The 15,911-nt window shown below is 42.8% G+C and overlaps 1 protein-coding gene and 1 long non-coding RNA gene across 2 annotated transcripts; one reads left to right on the top strand and one right to left on the bottom strand.

The window, feature by feature from the left end:
- Positions 1–7,859: 7,859 nt before the first annotated feature.
- On the bottom strand, positions 7,860–9,954 carry LOC135992090 (uncharacterized). The gene is made up of 2 exons (XR_010606685.1): positions 9,873–9,954; positions 7,860–8,044 (listed from the first exon to the last, which is right to left on the bottom strand). It is a non-coding gene; the product is annotated as an uncharacterized LOC135992090 (long non-coding RNA).
- A 2,365-nt stretch (positions 9,955–12,319) lies between these two features.
- POP4 (POP4 homolog, ribonuclease P/MRP subunit) lies at positions 12,320–14,953 on the top strand. The gene is made up of 7 exons (XM_065641120.1): positions 12,320–12,344; positions 12,442–12,494; positions 12,640–12,863; positions 13,485–13,562; positions 13,763–13,824; positions 14,175–14,276; positions 14,597–14,953. Exons 1-7 carry the CDS (start codon positions 12,338–12,340, stop codon positions 14,731–14,733), a joined length of 663 nt encoding a protein of 220 aa, XP_065497192.1. The 5' UTR covers positions 12,320–12,337; the 3' UTR covers positions 14,734–14,953.
- Positions 14,954–15,911: the final 958 nt, after the last annotated feature.

Below are 15,911 nucleotides of genomic sequence, written 5' to 3'. Positions count from 1 at the left end.
TTTCTTCGCATGCTGAACCAAGTAGCAAAATAAGGTGTTTTCCCAAATAAACTCACTGATAATGATTTTCACCATGCATCCCTAGCTAATTGGGGTGTGATGAAGTGCATAACTCAAATGCTATCTAGCCTGAGGGCTTAAAGAAAAGCTTAACTCTGCCTGCAAACCAGAGTGAAGACAGCTGATCTGACAGCTGCCTATCAGTAGGCTGCAGGCTTCAAACGAACGGGGAACAGAGGTGCGCTGATTGCAGTTTAATTCTGCCCACAATTGTGCCCGCTTGGTTCAGTGTAGTTACTCGATGGCCAATAAGGCATTAAATAGTCACCATGTACAGCTTATTTCAGGAGAAAGTATTTTAACAGCACAGGTGACTGCTGTGCATGCATTAAGAAAACCAGGACACAGCATACCAAATTTAGTTTAGCTACAGTAAAATAATTGTAATAGAGCAATGCTGACCTCAACTACTGAACGGTGACACTTAGCTTTTGCTGCACAGGAGAGATTAGGTTTTTCTGGTTTGTTTTCCTCCCTCTCTCTTTACATATATATTTCATGTATATAGCATATATTTAGTATTCAGATGTTTGAGACAAAACCCCAACATTTTAGAGACAGAAGTGCCCTTCAAGCCCAGCAGCACAAACCACTGTCTCATGGAAATAGCAATTGCAAGTGGAAAATAGCCCCTGCTGTGCAACACCTCCACTTTGTTATATTGCAATATATTTTCTTGTTTTTCATGTGCCTCATTCGTGTGACCCTGCCAGTATGTAAAATGGTTATTGACAGTGTCTTTGTTTTTGTTTTATTATAATGTAATTTATGGGATGCTGAAAGTCTGCAAGTTACTTGTACTTGACTGACGTTTCTCTGAGAGTCGAAAAATTGCTATGTATACTTGACTGAGATTAAAATGGGTAGACTGTGTACAGCTGTATCCTGCTTTCAAAGCGCAGGATTGGAAGGCTTCCATTAAATTGTTATTTTCAGTTATTATTAGCTCCTAAATCAGTTAATATAATTTCTTTCCCATAATGAATGCATAGCATTGTAAGCCTAAATTCCATATTTTCTATTGATCTATTTCCACAACCTGTTTAGTGAAATAATTAAAATGATTTACAAGGCTGACCCAATATCTTAGTGGTTTAGTAAATCATGTTGCTGTGTGAGAGACTCAGCCAGTTTTAAACTCACAGCTGTTGGCAGCACCGGGACCTCGGAGTGGAGCTGCAGCGAGTGCCGCGCTGCGTCTGACGGTGCGCTCAACACTGGCCTGTGGAAACGCCTCCTCTGATGCTCAGGGAGAACAAGCGCTCCAACTGGTTTGTTTGTTCATCACCTCTGTTCAAAGCACAAAAATATTTTGGTGCTACCAAGCCAGAGCAGAATTTGAGCTGCAATCTGCAGGTAATACATCTTCACTGGCAACTTTAACATCCCTGGTTTCTACCCCCAGAACTGACCCCACATGCCTGTGCAGGCAGCAAAAATGGGGGCAACTGTGGAGCCTGGTATTTTTATATGCAAGACAATGTGGGAAATGATTATTTCTATTTTTTTTGGTTGTTTTAACTCATAAGAAGAGGACAACTATAAACACAATTTCTGTTTAAATGCCAGGGTTATGGAAGGGCTCAGTCGGATTCAGTGCTGTCAAGACAGATACACTAAGACATGCCCCAAAGTCTCTTAAATCTCTGGCAGTCCCCTAGGCAATCTCCAGTGACTCCTCAGGCGGGAGGGAGGGCTTCACTAAGACAAACTCCCTGGCACAGGAGCCCTTCCTGCAATGATATGGGCTTTCCTGAGTCCTCTGTGTCTCCCACAGCTCTCACAGGCAAACACACAGGGCTGATACAGGCAGGATTTACGAAATATTCCCAGGTTTGTTTCTGGCTCACTTCCCTAACAAGGAGCCCTCGAAGCAGTGCCAGAAGGACATTACAGCAATGCCTGGGAGGAGACGTAGCAGCCAGTCTCTGTAGCAAGAGTGCTAAGAACAAACGACATTTAAAGTGCTATTACAAAAAGCCGGTAGCAACCCTCTTTCCCATGAAAAATGTACATTTTGACAGCTGCAGTCTGGAACAAAAGGGACTGAGGTGGCTTCTGTGTGACCAGGGCACTGGCTACAAAGCAAGGGGTGTGCAGCCAGGGCCAGCCCCCGTGGGGATCGCGGCCCGGGGGGTCCTGCCCTGGCCAGCCACACAGGGAGGACATCCCCTGGGGACACACGCGCAGGCAGGAAGGCCACAGACCTCTGTCCTGGTGAACAACAGCAAGGACAGGGCCCATAGCTCTGAAATCAGTCAGCGTTTGAGACACCATTTATAATGTCTCCACTTGCAATCCTGAGCAAGCCTTGAGCTTGCTTTCAGCATCTAGCACATTTTTTTTAGTTCTATTATTTTGCATAATTATACAAAGAAAAGAAAAATGTCCTATAAAAACTTAAAAATTTGAAGACAGTTGTTGGATGCACTTTGTAGCAGATGTCATTATCTTCCTTCCTGACCCTAACCTGCCACCATTTCCTTTTTGCTTTAAATGGACCTGTAATTTCACAATGTGAATTCAGCTGGAACTATTATTTTTGTTAAATAAACTTTACCTTTGCCCTGACTGCTCCAGGCTCTGAAAAGAAACACTCCTTGCTTGTGACTGTTCCAAAACGTAGGTCTGAAATTAAAAAAGAAGTGTTGGTAAATGGGCTGTAATCACACTGAAGGGCAAGTGAGTATTCCTCCTCTAAGGCAGAAGAAAATAAAGGAAAATCTGCTTTGCCTTCTGCTGCATCAATGCTGATAATTTTACAGATCAGAGGATTTTTTTAGTAAGAAGCCTGCTGTGCTCACTATGTGTTTCAGAGATGAAATACCTATAGTCATGCCCTCAATGCCACACTTGGAAGTGTAAATCAGGGGCTCATTTCTACAAGCACCCTGTGCCCAGCAGAACCTGGCGCTGCAGCAGCGGACGGCCTGTGCTGTGGCACACACCACAAGCCAGACCTGGCAACTCTGGATTCACCACAGGGCAGAGCACGCAATGTTAATGGTATATCTATCCTCTAATGTGAGCACAAGAGCTGTGGGGATGTTTTCTAAGAGCTTGATTGTGATGATACGATTGAAATGGGTTGCGAGAGTCAAAACGCCCTCAGAGAGGGACCATAACACACAAACACACCCTGCTGTGCACACAGCGGGGTCACAGGCCCCTCTTCTGCATCAGATGAACATCCCACCCACTTCCATGTCTGTCTGGCCTCAGAATTAGTTTTCTTCCAGAACAGGACAACCACAAACCAGGAAGAGCTGGGCAGCTCTGTCAATGGTAAGTGCACGTCACTAACGCTGCCAAGATCCTGAGCAGAAAAGCACTTGTTGCCCCGAGCCCAGACATGCAGTTCTGTCAGTGACTACCAACCACTTTACAGACAAGTCAGTCCCTTCCTGTACCTACCAAAGATCCTCGAGCTTTCTGCACTCTCGAATAACTGCTGTTCTTCCCGTAGGTGTGATCTGCCACTGCAGCACTCCTAATTTCACACTCCTGTAACTCTTAGAAATCCTTTTAAACCACACCAAGACAGAGAGACTCAAGCTATTTGCTAACCGGGGCTCTGTGCTTGCTGAGCTGTGGCAAAGCAAAAGATCCCCCAGCAGCTGTCTGCAAATGTAGTTCGGGTCAGTTATAAGCCTGTGATTAGTTAATTCTGTTTAGAGGATCTGCTTAAATTAAACATTTTCTCTTTCCCATTCTCACCCACCGTTCTGTTTTTAAGAAGTATAAGGTGCTTATAATCTCTACCACCTGAAATAATCACTGACAGGATGAAAGCTCTCTCCCTCCCACCCCCACCATTTTTCCCATTGCAAAAATGTATGAATTAATCTCATGCTAAAATTAACATATATTGCTGAGGCAAATGAACTGGCATCTCCATGTATATCTATTAGCTTCCAGCATTTCCTGAGAGGGGCTTTCATTTAATTACCAGCCTGACAGGCTAGCTCACTCCAGAACTGCAGACGCATTTATTACTTTTATCTCCTTGGACACCTGCCTCTCTCCAGGGTTTAACAGATTTCTACCGAAGAGATGCACAAAATATTTTCTATTCCACCAGGTTATTGTTTCTTTTAAAGGCACTTACTAGAACAGTGGCCTCAAACAGGGGATTTTTGGTTGGCTTTGGATGGACTTTTTTTTTTTTTTTTTCCAATTACCAAAGTGATGCAGCATTAACCTCCTCACTGCCCCACCACACACCAGCAGTTCAGAAGAAATCAGATTACAGATAGGGAGCTGCTCTGTGCAGGCAGCTGACCACCCTGACTACTGCTCGTTAAGACCCTGCCTGCAGTGGGAGCCAAGACCCTCATGTGCTGTCACCGCTCTTCCTCCTGCCGTGTATGAAAACATCAAGTGGAATTTCCAGGAGACTCCTGAGCACAGGGTCAGTGCCCTTCATTGCAGTCTTGTGAGAGGATCAACCTGAATTCCTCTTGAAGCTTTGGGCCGCACTTTATATTGTCATCAGCTCCTCTATAACTGGTTGATAAAAAGCCAATGTGGATACAGGGAACGTTAAAAAGAAAAAATGCTGCCTACATGCATCACCAGCCCAGTGCGATGGGTTATATGTAACCTGTGTGACTATGCACCACTCCCAAACAGCTGGGCAAAGACACCGTCACCTCACTGCCTCGGGCAGCAGCGCAGGACACTGTGAGTTCAGGTGCTGACTGCGGAAAAAGGGACAACATAAGGTTTGTTGAGCCCAGTTTCAACAGACAAATACTTTCTACTTGTTTCTCTCTGAGTTGCACTATCTGAATTCATGAAGACACACATGTCCTACAGGCAGGATTCACACGTCCTGGGTGTTGTGACAGACACTTCAAACCAGCAGGACCTAAAGCTACTCAGAGCCTCAGTAGTTGAAGCCTTCACGTGTGTGGACTCAGCAATGCATCCCTTTGGAGGGGTGCAAGCTGACCCACTTTATTAAAAAGAATGGTTTGTTCCTGACAGCCTAATTGTGTTACTTTGAAATGGTCTGGCAGGAACAGGGCCTTGCTGATAGTGATGCCTTTGAGAAAGACGCCTCATTACAGAGGAAAAATGAGAAATTTTTATCTGTTTAATTAATGAACCTTTTCAGCTTTCTGGGGATTTCATCCCAGTTCCTAACTCCAGGCATTGGCTGGTCCAAGCTGTGCTGCAGACGCTGCCCTGCACAGCCAGAGCCTCTTGCTCCTCTGCGGGCTGGGGCAGCAGGAGCAGCCCCTGGGCTGGGGGGTGCCCTTGTCTGGACTCTGACTCCAACAGTTCGCACTTAAACGCTTTCTGGAAATGCAGCAAAAGATGCTTCAGTGAAACATAAATTATTTTATCATAAGCCTTGTGAGAAAAGTGCCTCTTCCTTCCTGTCACCTTAGTCCTAATAAAAACTGCTTCATCTCACTCCAGGGCCCCGAGGCTGAGTTACACACAGTGTATGTAAAACCCTTCTCTGTGTTTAGGAGCTCACTGCATGTGGTCATAGAACCATAGAACAGTTTGGGTTGGAAGGGACCTTCAGAGCTCATCCAGTCCAGCCTCTGCCATGAGCAGGGACATCTTCACCAGCTCAGGTTGCTCAGAGCCCTGTCCAGCCTGGCCTGGGATGTCTCCAGGGATGGGGCATCCACCACCTCTCTGGGCAACCTGGGCCAGTGTTTCACCACCCTCAGTGTAAAAAATTTCTTCCTCATGTCTAGCCTGGATCTCCCTTCTTCTAGTTTAAAACCATCACCCCTTGTCCTGTCGTAACATGCCCTTCTAAAAAGTCTGTCCCCATCTTTCTTATAGATGCCTTTTAAGTACTGGTCCTTGAGCAGGTAGGTGTCCTGGCCCTGCCAGGAGCTTTGGAGGTGACCAGAGGAAGTGCCCTGGCTGCAGGGGAACACAAACACGGCAGTAGCCACAGTGCTGCAGCATGAAGCGCTCAGAGGTATCGCTTTTCTCTTGCACTCTATGACAAACAGTAACATACAGTACACAGGAACACATTTGTGGCCAAAACCTACTTACCACGGGTAAAAGTGCCAAGTCAAGACAACCAAACCATGTCACACAGGCTTGCAAAATGTGACAAACCTTTTTTTGAAAAAAGCCTAAACATTTTTAATTAAAATCCAATATAATTGATTTTTGAGCCTAAAACCTTTTTATTTGTATTCCTTTTAAATTTTAATGAATTATGTTAATTTTATAGAGTTTAACCAAACCCAAATGAAATATATTAAACTATTCAATCTGCAATAAGTCCAATTACTATTATTACTTTATCATTTTAGTACCCATTTTGCATCATACATACCTATCGCATATGAGCCAATGTTAATTATTTTTAAAATAAAATATTCAACAAGATCTAAATGAAACTCAAAGAACAGCAAAAGTAATGACTCTAAGACAGACTGTCATGGAATAATACATGAATGCAGAATGCTGGTATTAATTAGCAAATACAAGCTGTTCGGCAGCAGCAGTGGTGTCTGTCATCCTGGTGTGTGTTTGGATCGTACATGATGTCAGAAAGCACAGAAACCAAACAGCTGCTGCCGAAGCCTCAGTTCTCTGAGTCGTTTCTGTTTTGGGGAGCAAGTGCTACTTTTTCAGTGTTGCTCTGTGAGGCAGGGCTGGGTAGCTCTAGTTTGCAGTAGTTATCTCCAGGTATTCTAGGGTTGCTCATATTTTAATATTTCAAGAAGGATATAGCTTCTTATTTTGATATAAGAACATATTGGTGTTTTAAAAAGTGGCTTCCTTAATTTGTGGTGAAATTGAATGCCTTCAAAATCTTCTTTCCACTGATAATTTTACTGTGAGGCAGAAGAGGTTGGTGTCTAGGAAAGCTGGAATCTTGTATGCTAAAAAAAGCTGCAAACAGGGAAATGCCTTCCAAAAGAGGAAACAATTTTTAAATTTAGACTTGAAATAGTTGAATTATAACCACGTGCAGCAATATGCACAGAAAACTCTCAGCAGAGAGTATCAATAAGCCCCTGGCAGGCGGCAGGGCTGGGCACGGGCAGCCCACCCCGGTCTCAGTCTGCCCTCTGGTGCCAACAGCCTCAGCGACAGGGCCTGGGTTCTGCAGCCAGCCTGCCAAAAAGACCTGCTTCTTTCTTGGCATTCACTTTGAAACCTGGCTTTTAAATCATTGAATCATTTGGGCATTATTATTTGCCTTCTGATTTCTGTGCTATTAAGTTACATGGGATTTTGTTTCCAAGCTTTTTCTTATTTTCCTCACATGCACAAAAACTAGTCTCTTTTATTTACCCTTATGTGGTGTCCCAATTTGAGATGACAAGGAACCAGGACTGTAAGGAAATAATAAACCTTCAGCCAGAAAGAACAGTTTAGCAGATGGGCAGGGGGGCACAGCTCTTCCTAATCCATGACTCAAAAGATGAGATGACAAACCAGAAAAAATTACGGAAAATATATGGAAAAGAAACATTTGTGAGATACAGGGCACATCAAAACATGACGCTCATCAACCAACCACAGCCACCTAAAATCAGTCAACCAAACCCATAATGCAAGAGTTTGGGCTGCCACACACAAAACTTACAAACTTTCTTCTAGCAAACCTACACTGACATTAAATGAAAATTCAGGCCACTAATGCCAAATACTCTGTCCACCCAGCTGGTGAATGGCAGGTCTCACCCTGCCTGCCCCACTGTTACCCCCAGACATGACCCTTTCCTAGACGGGTTTTTCCATGGCACCATGAGTACGGAACCCCTGGAATCGCACGGCGCAGGCTTACCAGCACAGGTGGGGCGAGGAGAGAGCAGGGTACACAGAGCAAGGGTCAGCCCAGGCACCCAAAACCTCTGGCAGGGCTCAGCTCTGGGTCCCCCCCAGGGCCATAGGCGATGTCAGCGGGAGAAGGACCAGGCAGCCACCCAGGACAGTGGGACAGTGGCAGGACCTCCGCAGGCCAGCAGCATGATGCTTCAGCAAAGCCCTGGGAAAGGGGGGAAATGGCATCAGAGAGAGGAAATCAGATCAGAGGGTTCTACACGGAAATTCTTTTCACCAGTACACATGTCCCTAGGGACCAAATTCAACTGCTAATATGATTTGGTCAAGAGGAATAAATGATACCGAGAGCTCAAACGTTTGCTGAGACAGTCCTAGAGAATTATGGTATTTATTTCTTGTAGCAATGACAATCAGCTGAAGTATAACAGTGGTTATGGCCGAGTCACTTTTTACACACATCAGTTAACATACTTCTGCTCATCTCTCACTTTAGCTCATAATTACTCTCTTAAAAAAACAAAAACAAACTCCCAAAAAAACACAAACAAACAAAAAAAAATCAAACACGCAAACAAAAAAACCCAAACAACCAACCAAAAAACCCCAGCCCACCAAATAACAACATTGATCTTCTATTCTTGTGTCATACAAATATCTTTAATTAACATCTTTGGTCACTCCGCATCTTAAGTTTCAGCTTCCTGTGACTGTCAATATAAAGCTCTTTCTAGAATTGCTCCCTCATTCACTCAGCTTTCCCCAGGACACTTACCTAGCCTGGCCTCACCAATTTTTTTCCCCATCGCTGTAATTCAGCAGTACCTACAGGTGCAGCAATATGGCCCCCTAGTGCACACAGTTAGATTGCTTCAATTTTGGGGTCTTGCATAGTTATATTTTTTATTATTATTTCTAGAGAGCAACAAAGCCATACATAGATTTACTAGAATAAGAAATGCCAATCCTGGTACCTATAACTTGGTATTAATAAAATATATTAGGGATCTATATCACTATAAACCTCTTCCAAGGTGATTTACTTGAAGTAAAAAGCTTCAGAAGTCTAAGACACTAAGGCAGAATGGGTGATGCTGTGCATTCAGAAACATGCATTATAATAATTTTGTTGGCGTATTTCTGCTTCATTTTATATTCACATTATACCCATCTTTCCTCATGTCTCTGAGCCTTCTCTTTCTTATCTACAAACTGTCTTTGCATATTCCATGTTTCTCAGTTTCTTCACCCATTCTTTTTCATGTTTATGTGATGAGAGTCCCAACTCCTGATGCGGAGCGTTCTTGCTGGGACACACGCTAATGCACTCATCTCACTCCCTCAGACATCATATCTGAAGATAAATTGGGAAATGAAGATGTAGAGCTGTTGGAAGAGACTGGCTTCCCCAGGCACCAGTTTAGCCTGGATCATTGGATTTACAACACCAGCGCCGCCAAAACTGATTTGACTATTAATCCCTGAAGTGCCCTAGGAATTGCAGCATAAATCCAGTGAAGGAGCACTCATATGGCCCTAAAGACCCATAGCGCTTATCCCAGTACTCCATTCATGAAAACTGATCTTTTCATAGTAACAATGACAACTCAAGGAATCCGTGCTTTGTAAATCCAAGAGATCTGCTTGCTGTGGCAATGTACTTAACTGCCAGGAGGCCTGTGACACAAACCAACTGGTGCTCACACTTCATACTCTGCAGAGATGGGACCTTTGTTCTTTACACACATACAGAGATCTACAATTTCATTCCCTGTTAGGGATCACTTTAGTGCCTTTGTGCTCCACAGCAGCACTCAACAAAAACATCATATTTCCTATACCCTGTCTCAGTAACTTGCTCCCTAAGTATCCTTTACCAAGCAGTGTTTAATTATCTGCTAAGCCATTATCCCCCATGACTAGAATATAAACCTCTTCTGTATTTGGAGCACGATCATGTCTGTGCAGAGGGCAGCATGAGCTGGGACTAAGCTGGCAAGGAAAAGTAATTAGCTGCTCTGGTTTCAAAGTACCTCCGTATTGTCCAGCAAGCAAGACACTGTCCTGTCCCGGGAGGAGAGAGGCTGCGACGTATCAGAGGAGGCAAACCCCACATTTGTAAATCCTGAGCAGGGGAGATCTGCAGAACAAACAAGGAAACAAAAGGTGGAAGGTGAGGGGGCTGCAGGATGGAAAGGTGGAAATGGGTCTCCCAACATCCCTGGTGGGCACAATCGCAGGATAAGGGAGAAGAAATGAGGGTTGACGTGTCCAGGCTGCCGGTCACAATGGGTGTCCAGATTCTAAAGCAGTGCTGTTACTATGGGGAGGACACCAATATTCAAACAACAGAGTTGTCTACTCCAAGCATACATGATCATACTGAAGTGGTGGATGACTAGAGAAAATGAAGTGACCTGCATTACAGAGGTACAACTGACAAGATTTTTTTCTAAAAGAAATTTCCCCATGATAGTAACCAAAATATCTGGTGCTCAAATTACTCTCCCAAGTCAGATAATCTGTTACTATAAAAGAGATTAAAATAGTCAGATTTAATTTTGTTGGACAGTTTCTTTGACTCTGGCTAGAAATAATATTAATTTTGCATCCTGATCTCTGCTGAAATAAACCTGTGACTTGCATAATAATAGTAACACAACTGCTCAGACATCTAACAGAAGTTAAAGGTATTAAATGGTCCCTACCTAGCTTAATCTAAATAGCTAATCTACCTACCCTGGCCACAGTTTCCACCTTTGTAGAACATCATGGTTGTGATAAGCAATGTCCCTTCCCTGTTTTACATTCCTTTCTTTGCATTTTGATCGTAGCAATAGCTTCCCCCCGAACCAGAGTCCAGCACAGTTTGTGATTTATGATGGACACCAAGCTCTTTGGGACTCCAGTGCCAGCCACGTTAGACAATAACCCAGAAACGCTGGTATGTGCAGGGAGGCTCCTCCTCCCAGGACACACAGGGGTCTTGGTTACCTCTGGCAGTGCAGCCTGTGAGATCTGAGGTTAAGGCTGGGATTTACTACTCTAACCACCAGCAGGGGAGGTGGTAACAAGATGGTCTTTCTTTTGATATGCTGAGTAGTATAAAGTCTCTATAAAAGCTTTTTAGCAAGCAGACTCTAATGATTCCACTTCCTTTTTTTGGCTCCTATTTGCCAAAAACAAGGTTTTACACCCCTTTCCTTTTGTCCCTTATGACTTTGTTGTGCAAACACCAGACAAGGCCAGAGGGACAGGGCTGGGCTTCCCCTTACCACACAATCACAGAATGGTTGGGGTTGGAAGGGACCTCTGGAGATCATCTAGTCCAACCCACCTGCTAAAGCAGGTTCACCAGAGCAGATCACACAGGAATGTGTCCAGGTGGGTTTGAATGTCTCCAGAGAAGGAGACTCCACAACCTCTCTGGGCAGCCTGTTCCGGGGCTCTGGCACCCTCAAAGTAGTTTCTCCTCATATTCAGATGGAACCTCCTGTGCTTCAGTCTATGCCCGCTGCCCCTCATCCTGTCGTTGGGCAGCACTGAAAGGAGTCTGTTCCCATCCTCTTGACACCCACCCTTGAGATATTTATAAACATTGATGAGATCCCCTCTCAGCCTGCTCTCCTCTAGGCTGAACAGACCCGGCTCTCTGAGTCTCTCCCCATAAGAAAGCTCTTCTTACCATGGCCTACTGCGCTGCTGACAGCTCAAACGGGTAGCCAAGGCTGGTGTGCTGAGCATCTGACTTGTGCAAGGGTTAGTTCTGAGTAAGTTTCTTTGGGGCTGAACTCAGCCTGAGCTCAAACAGTGCCCGGGCTCCTGCTCCCCTGGGCTGGATGGGCCATGGCAGCACTGTCCCCACGGGCCTGCACCCGGCTGCAGCACCTCGGGGAAGCCCTGCAAGCTTTACACACTATTTTCAGCACATAACTGAAGAAAAGCTGCTAAATTAATGTATACTGTGTTTAAGTTACAAAAGACATACCCATCATTAACCAATTGACATGATAAATGCTTTCTGACCACCTGCAAAATAAGGGGATATTTTTCAAGTTTTAGAAGCACGACAAGAGGGAGACAGAAGATTAAGTAATACATTGTTTAGAAGCAGAGTGCTTAGTTTATATCTAATTAATAATTAATAGACGTATTGTAGGTAAGAAACCAAACTCTTCTAACATCATCAATTATTTTTTAGTATATATTGTATTTTAAAAATTTCTAAAATTTAAATTAATATATAATAATCGTGTGAATATAAGCAACGCAAGAGCATCCAGTCGTTGGAGCACTTATGGAGGATGACCCCAGCGCTAACAGAATAAAGAATGCCTGCTTAACAGTATAATTGACTCTGCTGGTAAGTTTATTTCTTTGTTTCATAACGATTTTAGGCAAAACCGAAACAACCCACCAAAACAACCACACACCACCACGCACGGACGTCGCCTCCGCTGTCGTCACAGCTGCGCCGGATGTGCCGGCGGCCGCCGCGATGGAGGGTGAGTGTGGGCGCCGGTGGGCGCGGGGTGCCGCGGCGCGGCCGCCCCGCCTGACGCCCGTTCCCTTCGCGCTGTGCCTGTGCCTTGTCCCTTGCAGGGGAGCTGTACCGCCGCCTGCCGCACCGCCGGACCGGCCCGCAGTGCCGCCAGGTACCGCCCGCGGGACAGCCGGAGCGGGGTTGGGGGCGGGGGGGGCGGGGGTCATTTTGCCAACCTGATAAAACTCCTACTCAGCAGCAAACTCCTGATATAAATAAAATTTAATTTTTTAAAACGTCTTTAAAAATATCTTTAGCCTCAAGGATCAGAAGAGGCCAAGGCGTTTGTAAATGCCTTCCTGAAGCGCAGCATGCCGAAAATGAAAGATGAAGCTATCCAGGACATGTTGACTCGGAAAGCGGTGGTTCTGGAGCATCACTCCAAAAAAAAGATAAAGCCACAGAGGAAGAAAACAAAAGGTTTCACTGCCAAGCAAAGGCGAGAAATGCGGCTTTTTGAAATTGAACCTGAACAGCAAAGGTAAGATCTTAAATATTTTCTTAGTGTAGTAAAGTGGGAAGTACATCAGAAGTCTGTACAAGCAGCAGCACGTACACACAGGTACAGTACACACACTCAGTACAGAACAGCTGTTTGGGGCGTTTCACCACGAGAAAACAAACATTTTGTCTGTATAGCCAGAAAATTCATTTGTCTGTTACTGGTTCTCTTTCCTTCTCTGTAGCTAAATATAACAAGGAATTAAACCCAAATACAGTCACCTCTGATTTCAGCTTTTAAAGTTAAACTGCCTGTGACCAGAGTCAAAACTGCATCAGGTTCCTTGCACTAATGCATGTTGAATAAAGCCCTGGCTGTTGCTAATGTGAAGTGAGGAGGAGAAATCTCCTTCATCTGAGACACGGCCCGATCCTCTAAAACACATCATCGTTTTGGGTTGAGAGAGAGAAACGTACTTATTTGGTGGTTTTTTAATAAAGCAGACCTGTTATTTGGAGCAGGTTACCTCATGGGCTGAGTTATGAGAGCAGCCTACAAAACCTATGGTAGTCTTAACTCTGTTGTAAATATGGCTTACTTCAGTAATCAATAGATTTTTTTAATAATTCTTGTATAATGCTTTTTGTCTTTTTACTGCAGATACGCACTCTTTCTACCACTACATGAGCTCTGGAAACAGTATATTAGAGACCTTTGTCATGGGCTTAAACCAGATGCGTAAGTTGAGATATTTTAAAATTAGTGTTGTTTTGATGTAGTAAGTATTTCCAGTTTTACTGAGATACTGCTAGAAACATCATAGTTACTCGGTAAGGATGTAAGTATTATTTCTGTAAGCTTTGGCCATGATTTCAATAGTCATGGTGACATTTTGTAAACCTAACTTTCCATATAATTTTCTTTCACTCTTCTCCAAGGCAACCACAGATGGTTCAGAGCAAACTGCTAAAAGCTGATCTCCATGGAGCTATCGTTACAGGTATTCTGCTTGGTTTTTTTTACAAAATCATCTGAAGTTCAGTAGACATTCCTATATTTCAGGTGTTTTTTAAAATTCCTTTCAGTACCATCAACTCTCGTGTCACATAGTTGAGATCATATGTTGATAGATTCTTTCTCTAGTGACCAATGCTAATTACTTTTCAGCCACTCATTAGAAACCTGCTGGTAGTTGCAAAGATTAGCTGCAAGTTTTACCTGTGATTAATGTAATTGCATTATTTCAGAATATTGCAAATGTGTTTTTAAAATCATGAGGCAACTGTAGAAGAGCAAATAAACTGCCAGAATCTGAAATTTTCTAATACGTACACACTTCTGTTCTTTCAGTCACAAAATCAAAGTGCCCCTCTTACGTTGGGATAACAGGAATCATTCTACAGGAATTTAAACATGTCTTCAAAATTATCACTAAGGAGGACAAATTAAAAGGTATAAAAGATTTTTTTTTTCAGTGCTTTCAAAACTTGAATAATCAGAAATTTCTTAAACACACTATTCATCTTACACCTCTGACTACATTGTTTTAAATAAGTGCCTTTAGTTCTTTGCATAGAAGTCAGTCTTTACTGACCACATAACAGTCCAATGTCTTACCAAAAACTATCTCATTAGAAATAAGCAATTAAAAAAAAAAAAGTGGCAAAACCTGAAATCTATGTGACTAATATCCCCTGGTATGTCAGTGTATTTTCATAACAGGGATTTATGTTAGTCCACTTTTGTTAATTTCTTTCCTTTTGCATTTTCAGTTGTTCCCAAACTTAACAATGTATTTAGCTTGGAGATTGATGGATTCATTTCCTACATCTATGGAAGCAAGTTCCAGCTTAGAGCAAGCGAGCGATCTGCAAAAAAGTTCAAGTTGAAAGGAACTATTGACCTATGATTTCATGGAAAATCAGAAATATTAATAGAAATATCTGCTGTTATCTTGCAGTTTAAAGACCAGGTTTTCTGGCAGCTCCAAAATGGAATATTTCTAAAGCATTTCTTCTTACTGAAGAATGACTTGTATTTGTTTTCTTTAAAGCAGTCTCTCAGACTGTTGAAGTTTATTGTATCTGATTTGTTATTTGTATATAACAGTCTGGCTTTTATTAAAACTTACGTGATTAGTATTGATTACATAGCTTCTGTTTCAATTTATAATCATAAATTTGCACAATGAAAATTACATCTTGGAACTCTGGGATAAACGTTATTGTTGCCTGCTGTATAAACTGGCTTTATCTGTCTATTATATGCTTATAACAAGACTGTAGGTGATGACAACCGCTCTTTTATAATCCTTGTTCCTGGGCCAAAATCAACATCTCTGCCTGGTGCAAGCATGTGCAAGTTGTTTCAGCTGATAGGTTTACCTTTAATATCCCTTTCCCTGCAGTTAATAGTTGCAGATAACATGTATATGTGTGAAAATATAAATATACTAAATATGTAATGCAGCTCTGCAAGCTGTTTGCCTACCAGCAACATACTACTTTAAGATTAAAATTGTAGAATTATTTTGGTTGGAAGAGACCTTCAAGATCATACTGTCCAACTGTAAACAGTCACTAAACCATATCCCTAAGAACCAGAATCAGATGTGTCTATCTTAATATATATTTGTCATGCCAGAGTGCAGGGAACACAGCACAGTACATAAGAGGGAAGCACTCAAAGCTAGACATTCCACAATGGAAATGATCCCCATTCAATCTTGTACTTAAATTACCCCCAAAAAATGCTTTATGAATACTTAATGTGTATTTGTAGAGCTTTACTCTCACCTCTTTTTATATATTTAGACATGGTGTCTATGTTCTTCACTTTAAAAAATACCTTTATTATTAAAATATACATGTTACACAGTTTTTAAAAAGGCTAGTGGGGATGGCATGTGGGTTTTGTCACTTGTTTGCAAGCACAGTATCAGTAAAACACAAGAAGTCAGTTTCACAGTGTAAATCTGTCCTGCTTTTATTAAAAACAAGACAAAATCTAAACTCACAAAGCACCCTTAATACAGAAACACTTGTGAAGAAGCTTCTAGTGTTTAAACCTTCTACATTTGCTTTTTGC

Source organism: Caloenas nicobarica, chromosome 9 (genome assembly GCF_036013445.1).
Source record: "Caloenas nicobarica isolate bCalNic1 chromosome 9, bCalNic1.hap1, whole genome shotgun sequence".
Taxonomy (NCBI): Eukaryota; Metazoa; Chordata; class Aves; order Columbiformes; family Columbidae; genus Caloenas; species Caloenas nicobarica.
This window is presented reverse-complemented; position numbering and strand designations above follow the sequence as displayed.

Excerpts from the sequence above, each read along its gene's own strand:
- POP4 (XM_065641120.1), top strand. Across the intron at positions 12,864-13,484 it reads ATTGAACCTGAACAGCAAAG|ATACGCACTCTTTCTACCAC; the intron begins GTAAGATCTTAA and ends TTTTTACTGCAG. Across the intron at positions 13,825-14,174 it reads CCATGGAGCTATCGTTACAG|TCACAAAATCAAAGTGCCCC; the intron begins GTATTCTGCTTG and ends CTGTTCTTTCAG.